The sequence below is a fragment of the Barbus barbus genome, assembly GCF_936440315.1.
Source record: "Barbus barbus genome assembly, chromosome: 10".
Classification (NCBI taxonomy): Eukaryota; Metazoa; Chordata; class Actinopteri; order Cypriniformes; family Cyprinidae; genus Barbus; species Barbus barbus.
In genome coordinates, this window is record NC_136738.1 from 2,463,936 (window position 1) to 2,486,696 (window position 22,761).

Here is a 22,761-nt window from a genome sequence, read left to right on the forward strand (position 1 = left end):
AGATTGTTTTGCTTTGAAAAGATTCATTTTCAACCAAGAAAATACTATAATCAAATAATTATCTCCTTATTTCTCTGTACATAAGAGTGCCTCTTATAAAATTAATTGTGTAGTAAATCTCGAGCAACATTCAACCCAAGGCACATTCTTTTACAGTTTAATCAGGCATACAAACGAGTGCAACACATTTGTAGCTAGCTATATTTGCAGATTTTAAAACATTATGCATGTATTATATAGAGTGTATTGTCCATAAAGGACTAACATTGTTATTCGCTGGAAATCAGAGGATTCAGCATAAGAAGCTTTTAATTGTATGATGATAACAAACCATCAAAATAACAAGAATTTGGACAACATTCCATGTGATTTACACATTTATATTGTTCAGTTTAAATGTAACAGACATTTACTTCCCCATTTATTTAACTAAAGGTTCCTGACTTTAAGAAGCAGCATTAGCTCTGTACTCCTCCCTGTAAAGAGAACTCTATCTGTTCCTACATTTCATTGCTCAGCCTTTCAAACTGAAAGTCTTTTGGAGATGCAAAACCAACAGGTACATGTTTTCTCAACCTACGCATTCAAGTTTGTTAGAGGGATGACAATGATAGTAGGCACACAGTGAATTTTTTGCATTGTAAGTCAAGTAAACGTGACATGACACCTTTTATTTTGTGGCTATGGTTCTAAAACCCTACAAAGTGTTCAATCTTAGGCAACCATACTATGGAAGCATGCATGCTAGATTAACGTCAGTACATTGTGGCATTGCCATGACATGAGAAATAGATGTTCCAGATATGTGACACACTTCAATACAGCACTGAGTATAGACAGAGGTTAAAATAAGGAGAACGACATCACTTCCTAGTGTGTTTCACCCATGCAGAGCTAACACACATTGATAAAGTCAGGAACTGCAGCTGTATGTACAGATAGATAGCAATGTAACCAACAATGTAAGACATCACATCCCATCCCTCAAGCGGCAACAGGCTCATTTTTATCTCTGTCTAACATTTGGACATCTTCATGAAAAGTAAGGGTCCACAGCGACACAACATAACAGATTTATCAATAACAATGGTAGCGTTTTTTTTTTTTTTTGACATTTTAAGTGGAAGTTTCTGAACCATTTAAATTAAATGTGGAAAATTTGGTAGAATACTTCATTTAGAATGTATGCTACACAAGTGCAGTTCCCACATTGGGATTTGCACATCTAATGACGAGCAAGGGCGGCACTATTTCCAGGCCCCTGCTGTTTTTCTGAGAGTGGATCAACCAAATCACTCAGACGAAATGCGCGCACGCACACACACAAGCATCGGTTCAACAACCCTGATTTTCTATTCACGTTTAACGTTTACAGTCAAGGGTTTCAAAACTAAACTTTAAAATAAGAATATATTTCAGGTATTAAATAATTTCATATAAAAAGTACAAGTTCCCTCCCACCCCACTGTTCCACATATATATTTTATCATACATATACAGTATCCCCTTTCCTCACAGCAGTGTCCATGCAGTACCTATAATAACAACGTCAGTCTCTTTTTCTCAGTTTTTTTTTGTATATCTGCTACACTTAATAGCAAAGCGGCACAAACACGCAGAGAAGCTTATGTATAGATGGTTTGGATTTTTAGTATTGTGGTTATAATCTGGGGTTAAAATGAGTAGTATTTTAATGCAGACGTTTCAGCCGTTGAAGATAAACAGATTGGAAAAGGAGAGTGGCATTTCCTTACTCGGCACATGTCCCAACTACCACTCGCTTGTCAGTTTAGTGTTTTGGTCCCGTTTGGGTGGAGCCGGCGGAGGACCCCGCCGTAATGTTGCATAGCCTGAGATGTTGCCGCTCATGTATCCACCCTTTTTCTGCTGGCCCAGCAGCAGCTCTGGAGGAGGGGGCGGAAGGGCCATATCGTCCATGGTGGTTACTGGCTCCAGCTTGGCCGAGATTCTCGAGGACGTGAGGGAGCCATGTCGAGTCATGGACTTCCTTTTCAGAGTTCTGTTGAGGTCTTCCAAGAAGTTGGGCTGGATGGACAGACTGGCCTTGGGGGAAGTTGGTGGGATCTGAGAGTTAAAAGAGGACAGAGGCATCTGTTGAGGAGGTGGAGAAAGGACAAGTGGCTCGGGTGGGCCACTGCTGCGGCGGTGCATAGCCGGAGGAGGCATTTTCTTCAAGGAGCTTTGCTTCCACGAGGATGTGGAGCTGGAGGAGTGTTGGGGTTGAGGGTTCACCACGGCCACTTTGGGAGCCCCGGTGTGCAGTTCTGATGGGAGAGGTGGAGGAGGCAGGAGTTCTGAGTCCGGCGGCGGTGGGGGAAAGTCACATTCGGGAGGAGGAGAGGGGAAGTCTGAGCTGGTTTGCTGATATTGACCTGGCTTCCCCTGGAGAGCCAGAGGCAGATTAGCCAAGTTGATCTTGCTTGGTTTTGGTAGTGCACGAGGACCTGCGGAAGAGTCCTTGGAAGGTGATCCTGTCGTAGAGGATGGAGTTGAGAAGGAGCTGGGTGGGGCTTGACTGGTTTGGGCAAACATGCTGACCAGATCCTCCACTTTCTTGGACTCCTGGTACTCAACAGAAGAGGTGGACTTCATGCTGGAGTTGCGCTGTGGAGTTGGAGGGGGCTTCTTCCCTCCAGAACCAGTAGAAGAATTTGATGACGTCGATGGGGACTTCTTGATTGGTGATCCCATCTTGCCAGAAGGCTGTGGGGCAGGAGGGGGACTTGGAGAAGGAGGTGGAGGGAATTCAAGGATATCCTCTGGTGGAGGTGGAGGAAATTCAGGAGACTGTGGTTGAGCCTGCCCTCCTGGCTGCCATTTTGGTTTGGTTTTTACCACAGGAGGAGATATGGGACCTTTGGATTCATCAGGGGTGTCCGGGAACTGGTTTACAATCTGCTTTACAAGCGATTGGGTGGGAGAGATGGGAGCAGATACAGATGCAGCTTTGGAAGAAAGGCTATATTGCTTGGGAAGGGTAGGTGGAGGTTGATTGGGGCTGTGACCACTGGAGAGGCTTTGCTGTTTCTTCATGGTGGCCGTAGGGGTTGGAGACAATGAAGGTGGCACAGGAGAAATGGGGGAAATGCTGTGGGCAGGTTTCAGAGCCATTTGGGGTGGAAACCCACCAGTGAATGTTTTAGGTGGGGCAGGTGGACCTGACTGCTGAGGGGGCGGAGAGAAACACACTGGAGGAGGTGGTGGAGGCTCTTCATCTTGTTGGACAGGTGAGAAGTCATAGGTCATATTAGGGAACTTCTGAGCTAAGAACTGCTGGAGCCCATTGGTGCTGAGGGGAGGTGGGTATTTTAACTGTTCTGGGGGTGGTGGTGGAGGCAAGTAGCCATTGCTGTGTAGGTGAGGTGGGGGTGGCAGCTGGTCTTCCTCTGGAGGTGGAAGGGGAGCGTATTGGGGGCTGAGGGGGGCATGCTTCAACACCGCCATGGCTGACCCTGGCACTGGCATCTCTGGAGGAGGTGGTGGTGGTGGGTGCGGAGGGGGACTGCTTTCATTATCTGCCATATTATTCATTACAGGTTTGAGACACTGTGGGGGTGGTGTTGGGAGCTGCTGCTGTGCTGCCAATAAGGGGGTCTGTTTGTAATGATTCGGAGCCTGGGAGATGTTTTGCAACCTAGCAAGGGTGCTGTATTTAGTGAACATAACCGGGGTGGAGTGGTGCGTGGGGTTGGGGAGAGGGGGAGGTGGTGGTGGAGATGGGGGCGAGGAGGGGGACACTGGGGACACACCACTGTAGCTGCTACGAGATTGGAGAGACTGGGGCAGTTGGGGAAGTTGTAGAGGGTAAGAGGCTCTAGCAGGCTGTGCTGGTGGGCCATCCATTCTCATCTGTGGAAATGACAAAAATGATTCAATTAGAACAGATATAGTTCACATTGATTTTATTTTTTGACGGATATATATTAGTGGTGTGCAACAAGATATTATTGAGATCTGCTCTTCCAAACTCAGACACCTTTGTTCTCACAACATAGAATAAATGAGATGTAGAGATCAAACTAAAAATCAACAGCAATTCAATGTGTGCAAAACAAAACACGAGCTATCCTGTATTCTTGTCGAGCTTACCTTCTCTGACAATATCTCTCATTTATAACACACACCAAACCAAAACACACCAAACATCATGTAACAGGTTATTCAAAATACAACACCAGTGTGTCTGTTAAGAGTTAACACAAACTATTACAGCAGGTGTCTCACACCAGTCCCCAATTACCCAGCATTCAAAAAACAACTAAGATGAACTGCCCACCACACACATCATATCAGTGGTTAGTTGCTTTAGAGGTTCACATGTAAGGATTATTTCAAACATAAACAGCTAGAGTGTGAGGTTTTATCACACTCCTAACCTCAATCCCCATCAGTGTATAGCCTTTCCAGGCTTGACATTCTCATCCTGGGTAGACAAACAGAGAGGGGACCAATTAACAAGTACTATATCTGGGGACAGTGCGATACAAGTAATATCCCACAATCACCCAAAGGGTCTAAATTGTGGCTTAAATTGCTCTTGTCCTCTTAGCAATTAAACTTAACACTTGGAAGTAGCTGACAATATGCCATATCCTAATTCAGCAAATTCCACTGACAGAGCAACAAAATCAGAACTATAACAAACCTCATTGTTTTCTGCTCGGTATATGCATATATTTTATTTCAGGTTTTCATTACAACTAATATAAAACTGATTGGTACATATTGTGAACCAGGTGTGTCAGGACACTCTTGAAAAAGAGATTTTTAATCTCAATGAGTTTCTTCCTGGTTAAATAAAGGTAATAAAAACCCTATTTCTTGAATGTAATATTTAGGGCTGCTCTCGATTAAGGATTTTTCTGGTCGACTAGTAGTCATTCATTTTAAGCATTAGTTGACTAATCTCACGTTTATTAATAAACCGTTTAAATCATTATAATGCGCCTTTCATTGTCTACATAGCCTAATTATCAGTCAAGCACATGCATAAAGCTTGCCACAGTGCACCGCAAAAGCTATGATTATGAATGTGTCAGGGAAAAACAGTAAGTAGGCTGCATTAACGTTTTAATAATTCACTGATAAACAAGTGCTTTCTTTGTTCTCGGTTTAAGAGATGAACTCTGCAACACTGACTCGTCATCTCCACGAGCCCGGTCTCATGAAAATGTGTATAAATAGTGCGCCAAATAAAAACAAAACCTTGTTGTATTTACACGCAAAAACTGGCTTTGGCATGCATATGATACGCACGTGTTTGGCGTGCATATAATACACAGTTTTCACATACATATGATACGCATCTACCCCACAACCCTAATCCTACCCATTGCATAGCATATACACGCCAAAGTCAGTTTTTGCGTATCAATACCATGAGTTTTTTTATTTTATTTGGCGTACTATTTATAAGCACTTTCATGAGATCGGGTTGGAGAGCCTATCCATGCTTACATGATCTAACAATATTTGATCATGTAAACATGGATTACATAATCTGACAATATTTGTTTTCCATTTCAATTGGTTCATTTGAAAGTAGACATTTCATTCTCTATAGACATATTTTTAATGTTTGTAAGGTAAAAATATACATGGAGTTTCGCGCTCAAGTTCACAGACCGAGACGGCAGAAAGCGCATCCTGTTTGCTTTCATTATTTTACAAAAGCGCAATGATTTGTTGTTATTGTGAGCGCACACAAATAAACGTGGAGTCTTTACAGATTTGAAATATGTATTACTCTTATATGTATGACCAACAATGAGGGAGTATTTTAAGAGCAAGCCTCCATCTGTCCTGCGGTGAGCTACTGTTCAGCTTCCGCACAGACCCTTGAATAGTGGACATTTCTCTAGGTTAACATTAGTTTGAGCAGCCATGTAAAATTCCTAATACTTGCATATTTCAGATGATAAGCCATATTTGTAGTGGATGAATGATGTACTGTATTACCATAGACCAGCTGTTAACGATCTCCATGACTTTGCCAATGTGGATTTTATTTTTTTTCTAAGCGACTAATACAATTTTGGTTGACCAAGCCTCTTCTGGTCGACTAACGATTAGTCGACTATTAGGGGGCAGCCCTAGTAATATTGCAAACAATAGGTCTTTCGAAATGGATTAAGACACAGAAGAGATGATAATGCCACCATGATGAAGAAACAGAGGTGAAACAAAGCAGAGCAAGTAAAGAGACTAGTAATGTTCACCTTGGGTTCATCTGCCTGATTGCCTCTCTTCCATGCCTCAGAGAAGATGGAGCTGACGACACTCTGAGAGCGCACATGACCAGACGATGTGGTCTCTGACACGCCGCTGTCTGATTGGCTGGAGTGGTTGGACTGAGATTCTGTAGGCATGAAATAAATCACAAAGTCTATTAAATGGGTGAACACAGACAACAATACACAAGCCTGTTAAATATAAAGCATTTCTGCTGCTGCACTGCTGAACTCACCTGGTAGACTGGAGGAGCTGGAACCAGACTTGATACTGGAGCTGGAGAGCGAGGACCAGTCATGAGCAGCCTCTGTGCGTCTCATGGCTTCCTGGTAGTTCAAATACAGCTGCTTCCCATACTGCATTACAAATCACATAGATTCAGCCAAAAAACCTAGCTACTGTATACACATTAATACACAAAGCAGGGTGATCTCATCATAACCAGACGTTACCTTGGCGATGCGTATTCCATTGACCCACTGATGCAGCGTTCTCACATCATCACAGCACAGGTATTTGACGTACTGTGATTTCTTTTGAATCTGTGGGTGCTGTGTGGCGAAATCAGAGATGTTACCTATACTGATGCATTTTATAGTCTGTGTGTAAAGACTTTTTGACTTTATTAGACTATGGTCAGAGTAAATACAGCCTCAACTGGCTCACAGTCTGATCACTAAATGTCTGATGCATATTAAACTCAAAACGTGCAAGCACTACCAAAAAAAAAGTGAAAATGATTGAATGGCTTTTATGCAATTTCTGACCCCTCCTTCAAAACACAGTTGTGTTTACAAAGTATCAGTTTGATACAATAAATGCTTCTTTGCCAAAGTGGGATCAAATATCGGGGTGATTTCTATACTGTTAGTTGCTGGCTGGTGTTGTAGCATAATTTGAATGAGATTGTCTGGTATAATATTGTGGTATAAACAGTTTCAGATGAACTCATCTCTAAATGGAGCGTTAAAAACACACACTGTGTTCGGTCACTTTTCAGATGGGCAGTTCTTTATATTAATAAACTGCAGTGTGGTCAATCCTTTATGCTATAGTCAAAATTTTGGACTATGCAAGAATAGCGCCAGAGAAGTTCAACAGCTGATAAGTTATGTCAAAGGAAAGCCAAACACTGACCAAAAACAAGCTATATTTATGTTTGTCTCACTTCTGTGGCTTTGATTTCCTTCTGAGGGTGTCTGCAAAAACTGAAGAAATATGTTGAGCAGTCCAGAATCATAAATTGCAATGCAGACCGAGATCTGGCTTTTACAGATCCCAGCACTTGGCAAAAACCTCTGACTGCTGTCTGCTTTAACCATATAGACAAATGGAAATCTGGAAAATAATGATAAACTCTAGAGATATGGACAGGCAAATGCTTGTTTTACTGCTTCCGCTACTTACAAATTACTTTTCAGTCATTTAAGCAAATGCATTTTAAGAGCACATGGCTTCATCTCATCTTCATGAAAAAGCAGTGTGACTGATATCTGATAAGGAATTAAAACTTTCATATTTTTAGACATTTTTTATATCTGCATAAAACTGCAACGTCTGACGCAATGTACAAAGATGATTGTCATCCCTCACCTTCAGGACCATGCAGTAGTCAGTTGGGGCTTTATACTTGCTGCGGTAGTCCTGACCCAGGTACACGTTAACATGATCCAGCTGCAGGAAGCAAACCAGGTCTCTAGAGGCCTACAGATGACACAGGATGGAAGCAAAAAGACTACGTGTTAGAACATAAAGGATAATCTTTGTTTGTGAATGCATCTGTAGGGAATGCTGGTAACAGCACTAATGCAAATTAGAAATCGATTGTCTGCATGCATATGCTTGCATCTGATCTCTTACTATTATCAGAATGATTATTTATTTTATAATTATTTTTAAAACATCATGCTACACACTTAGACCTGCTGTTTAATACATTTGTTTGCTTATATTTTAATTTTAATTAGTTTTTAAATAAGCAACAAACAAAAATGAAATGACCTAAATGTTACATCACTGTTGAATCCACTAGGGGGGGCACTGCATTTGTAAAAAGTGCATTGAATTAGTGCATAGAAATAGGGAAGACAGGTTGAATAGCATGAAAAGGGGGTCCTGAATGTGTTATTTATTTAATTTTTTTTAAGAACTGAGATTCTGTGCTTGTCTCATGTTAAATCAGACGGGTCATGTGTTAAGTATGAAACAGTATGCGAGTATGCTAGTGATGCGGATGGGCAGCAGCTGTCAAACCCAGAGTGATGACCTGAGGATGTACAGCAGCTGCTCTTTTATCTCTCTCTCCATCACCCTCTGCCTCCCTGTGGTCTGTGGATAATGAACAGTCACTGGCCCATATCTCCTCTGATCTTGAACTCATTAACTGATCTCTAGACAGATTTGTTAAGCACAGAGTCAGCAGGCCCTTTATCTCTTGAAAAGCACAGGAATTATGATATGTGACTGACAGCAAGTGTGCTCATGCTTCAGCTCTCAAACCTCAATCACATTTGCACATTCACAAGATGTGCTTGTATTCTTGAAATTGATTATTTGTATGCGCTTTTGTCACTTTTATCAGTTTTTATATGTTTCTAAAGAGATTTAATCTCAGTTTAAGTTTTAGTAATTTGACTATTTCAAATTAAACTTATTTCAGTTAGTAGCCAAGGCAACATTTGTACTCAGTTTTCCATCGATTATTTATTTTATTTCAGATTTATTTCAATTATGGAAAACAATTTTTAATAGTTTTAGTTAACGGAATTGAACATGTTTATTCAAATAGCACAAACGTAAGAAGGAAGGGGAAGATTTTGAGTGAATGCTGATTTACATTGTTTCTCACACTACGCTCTTGTGTATCATCACTGCTCAGGCCTCAGTGTATCTGCACATGTGTGTGTGAACACTTAAGTGCATGCATAATACGAGCATGTGTGCACACAATCATCTCAGTCATACGCGCACATAATCCCAAAATCTCTTTTCATGCTTTTATAGATCATTTAGTTGGTTAGTGTATTAGATTATGGAGCATCTTGTTCTGGGACTGAATCTTTAATATTAATCGAACACTATGCACAGATATGTGATTAGTGCTGCCCAGTTTGATTGTAAACTAGTCAGTGTACCCTAGTGAAAAATAAATATACTAAATAGCATATAAAATATACATTTATTTCATGCTTTCATTATATCATGCACTCTTGTTTTGGCAGAGCCTAAAGAAATGTGATTTTACAAATGCGATGTGGTCAGACGCCTTTTGATGCTCTGACATTTTGGACCCGTTGTGATCAGATCACCAGAAAGTGTATTTTAATATCAGTTAGAAAGCGGGCCATAGTGTAAGAGTGTTTGTGTATCAGTCAGCAAGTGAATTGCAGCAAGCAAACTGATTATTAGAAAACGAGAGACTAACAACTGACCTTGGCTTTACCCTTTGGCACATAATATAGCCCAGAGGCTCGTAACAGGAAGTAGCGCTTCTTCCAGGATTTCTTGCCGTCGTCTTTGAGCCAGAGCACCCCTTCCATCTCAGGCACACTGATAGAGCTTCCACAGAAACACTCCTGCTCAAAAACACGCACAAACACGTTTATCAGTCACTCCAGTGAGTGCAACATGCATGACATGAACCACATAAGTCATGCTGACTTTAAAACCCAAGAGAAAATGTGTGCAAGTAGGTTCACAGTCGGTCTCACCTCCAACAGGGCCTCTTTATTTCTGTCTGCCATCTCACACGTCTCCTTACGCCCCAGCAAATAGTTCTGAGGAAACAGATGATTCAGGGAGATATCACAGTGATCTATGACTATCGCTGATTTATAGGTTTACTAGAGCATTAGCCAAAACCAATCTTTAGATATCTGAATATGCCATTTTAAAAGACTTTCAACAAAATACAAGTGGTTAAACACATGGAATGGCTTTTTGTTTTTAGGGTTGCACGGTCTGTCTGGGGGTTTTTAAACGGCCAAAGCAGCAGCCAGAGACTCAGTCTGGGCAGTGAACACACTTCAGCCAGCCTCTGCTGAGATCAATTATTCATTACAGCTCAGCATTTACATGACATTGACCTACATTAGTCACATACACCAATAAAAGCACTGCACCAGCAGAACATCCATACTGAACAAACCTATATTACTGTCACTCTGAAACTCAGTCACCTTTCTCCTGCATATCTACTATCAGTCTTTGGTGACAAAACTGCACATCACGTCTAGTCATTATACGGGCAATAAGGGACAGTTCACCCAAAAACGTAAATGCTGTAATACTGAAAATCAAAGCATTATTAACTGAAAATTTTGCCTTTCACTGTTACATTCATATTAAACATGGCATTATCAGACATGTGAATAGCTAACTTACACTATCATTCAAGTTTAGGGTATTTTTTAAATTTATTTTTACAAGGACACATTTAATCAAAAAAAAAAAAAAATATATATATATACAGTAAAGACATTTACAATGTTACAACGGATTTCTATTTCAAAGAAATGCTGTTCTTTTGAACGTTTTCTATTCATAAAAAAAATAAAATCCTGAAAAAAAAGTTTCACGGTTTCTAAAAATATTAAGCAGCCAAATGTTTTTATTTTTGATAAAAATAAGAAATGTGTCTAGAGCAGCAAATCAGCATATGATAATGATTTCTGAATGATCACGTGGCACTGAAGAATTAAAAGTCATCTTTTACAAGAACAAATCAAATTCTAAAATATATTCAAATAAAAACAGTTCTTTTAAATAGTAATGCTTTACAAAATTACTGTTTTGTTGTATTTAGATTAAATAAATGCAGCCTTGGTGAGCATAAGATAAAAAATGACCAACTTTTAACAATAGTGTGCACAATATTTAACAATGCTATTATAGGCTACAGAACACTTGTATGTGAAATGTAGCGCAGAAGTTGTATGGAACCATTTTTTGCTGCTATATCACTACTGACAGATTTTATATCACTAATATAACCTGTATATATACTAGCATTACCTTTAGCATTACATGTAGTATTACCTGAGGGTTCTTGAAAAGTGCATATTTCTCAATGCGTTCGATGAACATCAGTCTGTTGGTGCTGTCTCTGGTCCAGTTCAACAAGTTCTCAACCAGGTTCTCATGGTCCTCAAAGATTCTCTCTGGAAAAACAAAAAGTATGAAGTTTATGTTTGCTTTTCAAAAATCAATGAGGAGAACATCTTTGGACACTTCGTCCATTTATAGTTGTAGAGCACTTTCATTTTTCCTCAAAAACACATTCTGATGTATAAAGTGATTGTGAACTAAAGATAGGTTTAGGAGTCCATGTCTAAATCATGAAGTACACAGGCCTACAAGAGATCCGATGGTCTGTAAGGAAAAGTGACATTTATCCAAATTACTATAAACCCTGCTGCCACGGTCCTGCTCTCTTTATGGACTATAAAGATCCCTTGGACTATTTCATGGTGGGAAAGTCCCCTGAAGACATTTAGGATGAGAAAGTATGTAACAAACTGAATGCACTAGACAAAGTTAAAATGGGTCAAACCATAAAATGCATTGAAAAAATGCATAAAATGCAAATGATGCATTGACTACAATTTCTACATGAGGGCTGCAATTATTACTTAATTACAATTACAACATGCTTTAACCCTCAAAAACAATGAGCCAACAAACAAACCTGCCAAAGGAGCAAAATCTGAGAGTTAGGTGCTGACAGCAAGACAAGAATCGTTCAAAACAACATGGAAATTGAAAATGTTGTTTAATGCATGAAAACACACTTTTTTATTTTCTCATGAATACACAAGTGTGTACATCTATTTCTGATCTCATTCAGCCAGAGGGGCAAAAACACATAATTCCTCATTATAAACGGCAACAATCCATTAACTTGCACAAAATACCTCCAGAAAAGACCTCCGCTGCTCTTTTTATCAAAGGGATTTTAGCACAGTCCATCTGGCGGATATTCTATACCCTACCACTAGATCTCCTTGTCTTTCCCCTCTCTGCCTTTTTCTCCCTCCACTGAAAGAGCAGAGAGTGGAAAAGCTGAAGCCCCGGAGATGTAGGCTATGGCCTCACGCATGATCGCTCAGGACCTACATACAGAGCAGCCCAGCACACGAGGCCTGACTCACACACTCATATATCAGACACGGCACGGGAGGATGCAGGCTCTAAGTTCAATACAACTCTATCAAAAACATAACTCGGATAATACATTTGATTGGTTTTTCAAACCATAAAAAAGAAAACAAAAATGCTTATAGTAATACTTTCAAAATGGAAGTCTATGGGGCTGAAAATACATAAAAATAAAAGTATAGCCTAGTAGACTATAATACTGTATTACCTCTGTTAACATGCAAAGTTAGACTACTGTTAGCGTAATTTGTCAAATTAATATGTTTATTCGGCAAGGATGTATTCAATTGTTAAAAAGCTACAAAAATCTTTTGTAACAAATTTCTTTACCATTTCAAATGCCAGAAATGCAAACAGGTAAAGGGGAAAAAAGGTGAGAACAGTGTGGATCGGGGGCATTTATTTTAAAGATATTTGCTTACATGCTCATTTGTAGTTACTTTAAGGTTTTATTATTATTATTATTTATTACCTTATATGTCCTAAAGTAATTTTTCACACACACACACACACACACACACACACACACACACACACACACACTAAAAAAAAAAAAAAATCTTGTTGCAACACAATTCAATCAAAAAAACTATACAAAACTTACTGAAACAATCAGGGGCCAGTTCATAAACTTAGCCACCACTGTGCCATAGTTTCACCAACTAGCAGTTGCCAAGGGGTAATCAGTCTTACTTTTCCAATACTAATAAGACCAATCTACCTTTTCATAACTGAATTTAAAAAGTTATGACCAGTCTTGAAGAAAAACAAAATTGATGACTAACTTTTTAAGTCTAGTCTAAACAGTTTATGCAACTGGCCCCAGTTCTTTCTTTACCCTTGCAAGACCCCCTCCCCATGAAAACACTTTCTCATTGGATCTAAGCAAATCTCATAGGTGACCTATTTTGATCTGAAAAAAGTGGGTTGTCACTGAAAGGTTAGGAGTTTGCATCTATGAAATGCTGATCTTTTGAACTTTCTATTCATTAAAGAATCCAGAAAAAAATGTGTCATGGTTTTCACAGAGATATTAAGCAGCACAACATAGATAATAATAATAAGAATTGTTACCTGAGCAGCCAATCAGCATATTAGAATGATTTCTGAAGGATCATGTGACACTGAAGACTGGAGTAATGATGCTGAATTATTACATTTTAAAATAAAATAATAAAATATATTCTCAGTAGACTTACAGTCTTACTATTATGGAATTGGAGGAAGCGGTTATAGTGATATTTACCTAGCTCAGGCTGTACATGATTGTATGGGATAATCCTATTGGGATTTCAGACATAGATTTTGCTAATCTATACTCGTTGCTAATCTGCAGTGATCAAATAAATCAAATAGGACTGCTTTTATGGTTTGAAGACCAGCGGAAAATGAAAAGGATGTGCATTATCATCCAGCTGTCGTTGTGCTTCATCTGGGGAAAGCCTGACCACATGATTTTAATCCCTTTTTTGTTTTGTTTTTATTGATTCAATCTCTCTTTGGACACTTCAGTCTCTATTGGATCCTTTAGACTAGTCAGAGAAGGAATAGTCTGTTATCATACGTACTCAAGTGCCACCACACAACATGGCGCTGCATGTGAAGTTCCTGCCAGACCATGTCTTTGATGATGCACAGTTTTTATAAGTCAATTTTGGTTACAATATACTAATGATATTTAAAGAGATGATATTTAAAAGTTTTGGGGTAACACTTCAGTATAGGGACCAGTTCTCACTATTAACTAGTTGCTTATTAGCATGCATATTATTAACATATTGGCTGTGTATTAGTATTTATAAAGCACATATTCTGCATCCCTAATCCTACCCAAGACCTAAACTTAACTACCTTACTAACTATTAATAAGCAGAGTTTATTGAGGCAAAAGTCATAGTGCTAACACTTTATATCGATACCACCGATATATACCGATATATCGACCACTTTAGACATTCTACTAACAGTAAGTAACTTTGCAACTACATGTCAACTAGCAGTCATTAGAGTATTAGTAGACTTTGCAAGTATATGTCAACTTATTCTACTAACCCTAAACCTACCCTAACAGTCTACTCTGAGAGTTAGTAGACATGTAGTTGTGAATTAATGAGAATTACTTGACATGTAGTTCCAAAGTTACTTATAGCTAGTAGAATGTCTAAAATAGACTATCAAAATAAAGTGTAACCGTCATAGTTAATGGTTTGTTAATGGCGGGATTGGGCCTTAAAATAAAATGTGACCAGTTTTGTTAGCAATTAGAACCAAAGTGGAAGTAATCATGATATCTTCACGTACAACAGTGTATTCTGCTTTGTTTGAAGAATTGTGTTGGTTAAATAATCAGTCGTTATTGCTTTTGAATGGAAACTATGAATAACACTACCATTCAAAAATTTGGGGTCTGTAAAAAATTTTAAATATTTTTTTAAGAAAGTGTCTTATGCCTCATTTATTTAATCCAAAACACAGTAATATTACTTGTGAAACATTACAATTTAAAATTGTGAAATAATTCTGTGAAAAGGTAAAGCAGAATTTTACTCCAGTCTTCAGTGTCACCTGATCCTTCAGAAATCACTCTAATATGATGATTTGATGTTCAAGAAATGCAATTATGTAATTATGAATGTTGAAAGCAGTTGTGCTAAATATTTTTTTCCAACATTCTTTGATGAATAGAAAGTTCAAAAGAACAGTATTTATTTTAAAAAGAAATATTTTGTAACATTATAAATGCCTTTACTGCCACTTTTGATCAATTTAATGCACCCTTGCTGATTTAAAGTATTAATTTCTTAAAACAAACAGCAACAACCTTACTTACTTTGACCGATAGTGTACACAAATAGATTTTCTGCTAATTACTTTGAAGTTGCCTATAAAACCATTCACATTTTTGTGACACTATTTACATTTACATTTATTCATTTAGCTGACGCTTTTATCCAAAGCGACTTACAATTGCTATATATGTCAGAGGTCGCACGCCTCTGGAGCAACTAGGGGTTAAGTGTCTTGCTCAGGGACACATTGGTGTCTCGCAGTGGATTCGAACCCGGGTCTCTCACACCAAAGGCATGTCTCTTATCCACTGCGCCATCACCACCTATTTGTTGCATGTCTATTACTGTGGGACCAAATCCAGATTTACCTAGAGACATCCTGTGGCTGGTCCATTTTGATGTCAATTACTGTGCAGTTCTTGGTCAGAACAAGCTATAATCAGACAGTCTTCTGGCTCTTACCCATCTGGAGTTCAGGGATGATTTCCACCAGAGACCAGTCCAGGCTATAACCACAGTGGGATTTGTCCAGCAGGCTGTCCAGCACTTGACGCACCGTCTGTCTCTCATCCACCATCACAGTCTTTGAGCTTTCATCTGATAGGTGCACTCGGATTACCAACTGAGGGGAGAGACAGGACATGACAACAGTTACATATGTTTGTACATCATTTGCGAAAATGTCTCTCTCATCAGTAGGTTACATCGTGACCTGTGTTTTGTGCCATTTTATCCTTCTGAAAGCACTCCAGGCAAAAATTCACCTCGGCTCCGAGTAAAACAGCAACAACATCAACTGCTCATAAACAAGATTAAATGAAACAACCCTTCCACATACATATCCCCATTTTAATAAGAAAAATCTCCTATAAACCACTATAAACCAATAGGAATCCCCTCCCTCTCTAAGACATTACACACTGACCTACATTTTACCATATGAATGGTCAGTGAAAATACCAGAATCACATTAATCTACCATCTACTCTAATATACTCCACATACTGTATGCAGATATTAGATTAGATGTAAAATTAGTTTTCTTTCTAACAATCAGTTCTTTCTAACTGATGGTTATATTACGCACTGATTCAAAAATGAATTTCCATCATTACTAAACATATCCACATATATATTTAACATAAATGTATTAATTTATCCGATCATAACTAGGGAGATCAATATCTCAGAACACAAGGCGATGGCTTCCTCCCTGAGCACTGCCATAAACCCAGCAGCTTGTTACTGTCCACAAGCACTCATTCCAGATTAACTGTGGATTTTAAGAGCACATTTACAGCGATTTGACTTCAAGAGAGATTTCTGAGGAGCATTTAAAGAGATGCAGGCTCAGTTTGTGTACTGTCACAGTGACCTGACCCAGAAAACATTTCATCAGGGCTGCTGACCCACACACACATATTCAGAGAGAGAACAGACGCCGGGGGAGAGTAAGGGCATGTGGGCACACGTGCATACACACACACACACACACACACACACACACACACACACAGAGAGACACACAGACACACACAGCTAATCCCCTCAATGTGTTTAAACTGTCTTGGACATCCGCTCTTTGGCTGTTTGTATCAACACAGCTCTGTTTCACCTCCTCAGATAACAACACAGAAACTTCAGGAAGTCCTGACACAGGACATCAATCTATAACTGTACATACATCTACTTATATACACATTTATACTTGCCAACATAGACTGAAACATGCAATAAATTCTAGAGAGTCTAGAGATCAGTATTATTTTTAAAGACCAACACCAATACTTATAATTTATTACAGTATCAGATAAATGACATGACAAAATTATTAATAATATTCATTTTATTTCTTTTACGGACAGTAACTAAATAAATAGGTCACACTTTAGATTGGGGAACCATTCTCACTATTAACTATTAACTACAACTTCTCATAATTTGCTGCTTATTAATAGTTATAAGTTAGTTGTTAAGTTTAGTTATAGGTGGTCATGCGGAATAAGGCAATTACTATGTGTTTAAGTACTAATAAGCAACCACTATGCATGCTAATAAGCATACTGGTCAACTGAATATCGATCAATCTCTACTAAAGGCAACACAGCTCTTCCAAAGCCAAATCACACTAAACATTCTGTGAAAATGTGCTATAAAATCATTTCCCAGGTCCCACGAGGGCCTGATTAAGCCATGTAAGTGTGCTGCGATGACCCACTTCTACACTACACCACACTGCACATGCTGAAGGTGTCATCTGAAAACTACGGTACAGCACAGATGTATAAGCAGTAAACATACAGCGGGTAAAATAAGTATTGAACACGTCACCATTTTTCTCAGTAAATATATTTCTAATGGTGCGGTTGACTTGAAATTTTCACCAGATGTCGTTAACGGCCCAAGTAATCCATACATATAAATAAAACAAAACAAATAAGTTCAGAAATTAAGTTGTGTGTAATAAAATGAAATGACACAGAGAAAAAGTATTGAACAAATGAAGAAAGCGAGGTGCAAAAAGGCATGGAAAGCCAAGACACCAGCAGATATCTATCAGTAATTAGAAAGCAATCCTGCACCTTGTCAGGGGAAATTAATACTAGCTGGTTCAGTCACAACACCTACAGTACCAGGATGATGAAGATGAAACAAGGGTGGACATTTCAGCAAGACAATGATCCCAAACACAGCCAAGGAAACTCTCAACTGGTTTCAGAAAAAGAAAATAAAGCTGCTAGAATGGCCAGCCAATCACCTGACTTGAATCCAACAGAAAATTAAAACTAAAGATCAGAGTTCATAGAAGAGGGCCACAGAAGTTCAGGATTTGAAGACTGTTTGTGTGGAAGAATGGGCCAAAATCACACCTGAGCAATGCATTCGACTAGTTTCTCCATACAGGAGGCGTCTTGAAGCTGTCATTACCAACAAAGGCTTTTGTATAAAGTATTAAATACATTTCAGTGTCATTCCATTTTTATTACCCGCTGTATGTGACCAGGTCTGCGTCACATGTTCAGTTAAGATGTGTTTACATCTAAACAAAAAAAAAACTGCTGATCATCTCACCTTTTTAACCTGCGCTTCCTTTATCTTCTCCAGAGCTACTCGGATCTTTTCAGCTTTTTGTTTGGCAGCTTGTTCCTCCTAAATATACACATACAAACACAGTCACCACATGGAAATACATTCTGAATTATTGTAACGTTAATTATTTCTTGGAGTAACCAATTTCCAATGGTTAAACATTTGGACATTTGATGATCTATAAGACCCAAAGTGCACAACACTCACATTTACCTGGCTTTTCCAGCAAGATGCCATTGTAAAAAGGATTATTTTGACCTTGAAGAACAATAAAAGCTTTGGTGCAAAAAAATTAAAAGGAAGGTAAACGCAGTTTAACGTAAACGCCCCATTTGATTCTGGTAGCCCTTTTTCGATGCCTAATACAGATTCGACTCAACAGATTACAGAAAGCTGCTTTTCAATAGTCACATTTCGAATTATAGGTCCAGTCGAATAGAAAAATATCCCATTGTAGCAAGTCTGAAGCTTGTCCATGTCTATTCGTGACTGTTCTGGCCATCGCTGAGGTGTGCAGATCCATGCTCAGAAAGGAATACCCCTCCAACAGCATAAATGATTCCCAGAGAGAAGCTCCTCTGCCCAAGAGCATAAAACGCATCTACTACAAGGTGGAGGATGGGCAGAACTGGCTACACTCTACTACCTCTCGTCTACTGGCTAATCTCTCTCTAAAACAAAGAGATGATCCCTCCCCTTTTACTGTCAGATACACTTCCATCAAGCCCTCCCCATCCCTGTTTCTGCGTGTGCATTTGTGTGCAATTGCTTTAGTCTGGGTTTGGGATTTTGCATTATCCTCTCACACTGCAGTGAATAACACACAAATACACCAGAAAACAGCCACAAAAGGGCACTGACTTTAGCAACAGAATCATCTTAAAATCTGGACACACATGCCTCCTCATTTTAACTAACAAAATGGCAAATGAGGGAATTACAGCTCAAGCCTCTTAACAGTACACATCCTCCCCTGACTAATGCCCAGCACATCAGCTATAGTAACAGTAACATGCAAATAGCATAATATTTATATTCAGAGCCATGCATTTATTCTTGCTTGTATTTATCAGATTGAAAGATTTCTATCCCTCCGCTGAAAGTCTATTTCATTGAAACTTCGAATAGTAAAAGTAATCCATATGAAGTGAGTGGTTTAATCACATATAAAGTACATCTAATACGGTAATTGCACTTGATGAGAAAGAACAAACCTCATTCTTTTACAATGTCTTTATGAGCTTCTCAGAGTTTTGGTGGAACAGAAGTCCCTCAGGTTTCATTAAAAATCTGATTTGATGATCAACAAGTTTTATGGGTTTGGAACAACATTGTAATGAGTAAATCCATCCATTTCCCATACTGCTTTATTCTCTATAGGGTCGTGGGGGGCTGGAGCCTATCCCAACAGTTTTGAGCCAGAGCGGGGCATGCCCTGAACGGATGGCCAGTCCATGACAGGGCTCACACATAGACACACACACACACACACATTTGTTTTTGTGAAAAGTGGGGACATCCCATAGGCATAATGGTTTTTATACTGTACAAACTGTATGTGCTATTGCCCTACACCTAAACTTAGCCCTCACAGGAGACTGTGCATTTCTACCTTCCCCCCAAAAAACCTCACTCTGTATGATTTATAAGCGTTTAGAAAAGTGGGGACATGAGTCAATGTACTGAAAAGTCACCTTCTCCTTGTAATACCTGTCATACCTGTGTCATTATACGAATTTGTGTCCTCATTTGTCACAAAAATGCATGCGCACACACACACACACACTGTACAGACAATTTTATAGTGTCTAATTCAGTTATGGTAAGTAATTTTTCATTTTCATTTTTGGGTGAACTAACCGTTTCATAAGTAATTGGATGAACATTTACAATATTTGTAAAAAATAATAATAATAATGATTCCAGAAAATATAGCATGCAAGTAAGGTGTATGGCCTATTTTGACTGAAGTTTTGGTTAAAAAAGTGGTGTAAGCTCACGACCCATAGACAGCATGTGGAAATGGGAGATAGCTGACACAGAAACACACATATTAAAAAGAGGCATGTCTTCAATAAGAATAGCCTCATCTGAAGATCAGAATCCAGATACTATTTCAAGGCCTCAATGTCAAAACTAAACGACCCACTGTCTACACAAAAAAAAGAAAGGAAAACCTGGCACAAACCAAAAATAAGCGGATAAGCAGCAGCAGAAACTGCCCAGCAGCTGTTCTCCTGACCCGTAATTCTACATCACAAACCACCTGGCTGCAGAAACTACAATTATCTATATCGCTGAGAAATCAGGGCTTGTACAGCATCCAAGGTTTTGGGGAAATCAGGAGAGCCAGTGCAGCTTGTGTAGGAAGAGGAGAGAGAAAGACATCTCTGTGAGCAGGTGTGTGCCCTCAGGGCAGAGTTACGGTTATCAGTGACTCAAATAAACGTGCAGAGAGGGAGTATGATGAGACATGAACCCAGGAGCTGTAGGTGTCATGACCTCACAGACATTATGAGCATCGGCATATATACGCTAGTGGTGAATCACAAATCATCTGAACACATTTTCACACGACTGTGATGTTTGTTTACTGAAGGATAATTTAATACTCTTCCATTAACTGTACCAGAACTGATTATTTAAAAAAAAGAAATTATGTATTGTACTGATTGAGAACTGGCAACTTCATTACAAATGTGAAATTACAAATATGTGACCCTGGAGCACAAAACCAGTCTTAAGTCGCTGTATGGGTCAAAATTATAGATTTTTCTAATATGCCAAAAATCATTAGGACATTAAGTAAAGATCACGTTCCATGAAGATATTTTGTAAATTTTGTCAATTTAATTTTTGATTAGTAACATGCATTGCTAAGAACTTCATTTGGACAACTTTAAAGGTGATTTTCTCAATATTTAGATTTTTTTGCACCCTCAGATTCCAGATTTTCAAATAGTTGTATCTCGGCCAAATATTGTAATATCATAACAAACCATACATCAATGGAAAGCATCAATACATCTCGATTTTGAAAAATTGATCCTTATGATTGGATTTGTGGTCCAGGGTCACACATTTAAATACATGTCATTTACGTTTCAATAAAATTATTAATAATAATATACATTATTAATTTAAGATTATAAGAGAAATTATGTAATTACATATATAAGATATACTTACTAGTACCATTTTTGTAGGACCCAAGTTCAACTAATTTAATATAATATAAATTTACTTCTATTTTATAAAAAAATTGAATCTAATACTTTCTCATTTAATTGTAGTTAACATGCAATTAAGTGTCCAAAACATTACGTTCAGTTCACACTTAAGTATATACTTTTGAAGTATATTATATCTGTAATAAGTACTTTTTTCAAAAGTATGCTGTAGTGTTGTGTTGTGCACAAGGGCAGTGATGAACAGACTGAATAAGGAACGCAAATCTAGGTGATGAAACGTCCCGAGTGTAAAGCGGATTACTGGCACGTTCACTCATCTCCTCCAACCAATCAGATCACCTCAACCGACTCCAAGCCTTGCTAATGCCGCCACAACACAACAGACTCACACTTTAGATACTGTCCAAACCAAAACAGTAAAGAACAACACAAAGAGAGACAATGCAACTTAAAAGTCAGCACATCCGTAAAGAGGTTTTCTACACATGCATTCGGAGTTACTAAAACTAGAGTGCTACTGTACTAAATCTGAGATCACCAGTGAATGGTTAAACAACCCAATTTCACAAGAAAATGTAACTATTTTACAACATCCTGATTTTGTATTAATTTTTACTACTTTAGAAATAAAGAAAGCATGAAGTTCCATGCTTAAACATAACTGTCCATAGAACATAAGCAGAATATTGCTTATGAAACTGCACATATTCCCAAATTTGATCAAAATTGGTCAAAATGTAAAGTAGTTATAAATTGCCATAAGACTGCGTTGGATTTAACACGCTCTGAATTGGGGTCTCAGCTGTGGATAGGGCACTGGTCCGGCTACTGTTGGTCTAGAGGCCACAGTACAGTTTAACAAGATGAGCTGATCTGTGCTAACAAAGCTTAAGACTAGTTTAATAGAGGTTTTGTTGTGCAGGTAAGTCCTCAAAAAAAGAGAAAACAAACACTGGTTGAATGTGGCGTACAATTGTCTGTGAGGAAGCAAAACACTTTTGTGTGGGACTGCAGCCTGCTGTTTCTGGTGAAACTCGATCGCTTCCTAGAATCCATCTGTTGGGCTGATCATTATGTCACTCGGTACCTTGCGGGTCCGTCTGCCACCTGTCCACAGCTAACCGATCTGGGGCTGTACCTCTCTAATGAACAGGTACATACAAACCCGCAGGGAACACACAATTATCACTTACAGTCATTATCACAGATGTTGTGTTACATAAGCAGTGACGAAACTAAGTTTCCTTCCATAAAAAACAAGCAATGAAACTCATCTAATAGCA

At 38.7% G+C, this 22,761-nt stretch overlaps 1 protein-coding gene across 3 annotated transcripts in view; it reads right to left on the reverse strand.

The window, feature by feature from the left end:
• Positions 1-299: 299 nt before the first annotated feature.
• raph1a (Ras association (RalGDS/AF-6) and pleckstrin homology domains 1a) overlaps positions 300-22,761 on the reverse strand; it is a 66,288-nt gene continuing 43,826 nt past the window's right edge. For all 3 annotated transcript variants that reach the window (XM_079427210.1, XM_079427212.1, XM_079427211.1), the window contains 10 exons: positions 18,270-18,347; positions 15,660-15,819; positions 11,290-11,411; positions 9,963-10,028; positions 9,684-9,827; positions 7,846-7,956; positions 6,705-6,803; positions 6,488-6,608; positions 6,240-6,379; positions 300-3,870 (listed from right to left, as the gene is read on the reverse strand). In XM_079427210.1, the coding sequence (XP_079283336.1) occupies positions 1,771-3,870; positions 6,240-6,379; positions 6,488-6,608; positions 6,705-6,803; positions 7,846-7,956; positions 9,684-9,827; positions 9,963-10,028; positions 11,290-11,411; positions 15,660-15,819; positions 18,270-18,347 (3,141 nt within the window). In that variant the 3' untranslated portion in view covers positions 300-1,770. The remainder of the gene's footprint in view (positions 3,871-6,239; positions 6,380-6,487; positions 6,609-6,704; positions 6,804-7,845; positions 7,957-9,683; positions 9,828-9,962; positions 10,029-11,289; positions 11,412-15,659; positions 15,820-18,269; positions 18,348-22,761) is intronic.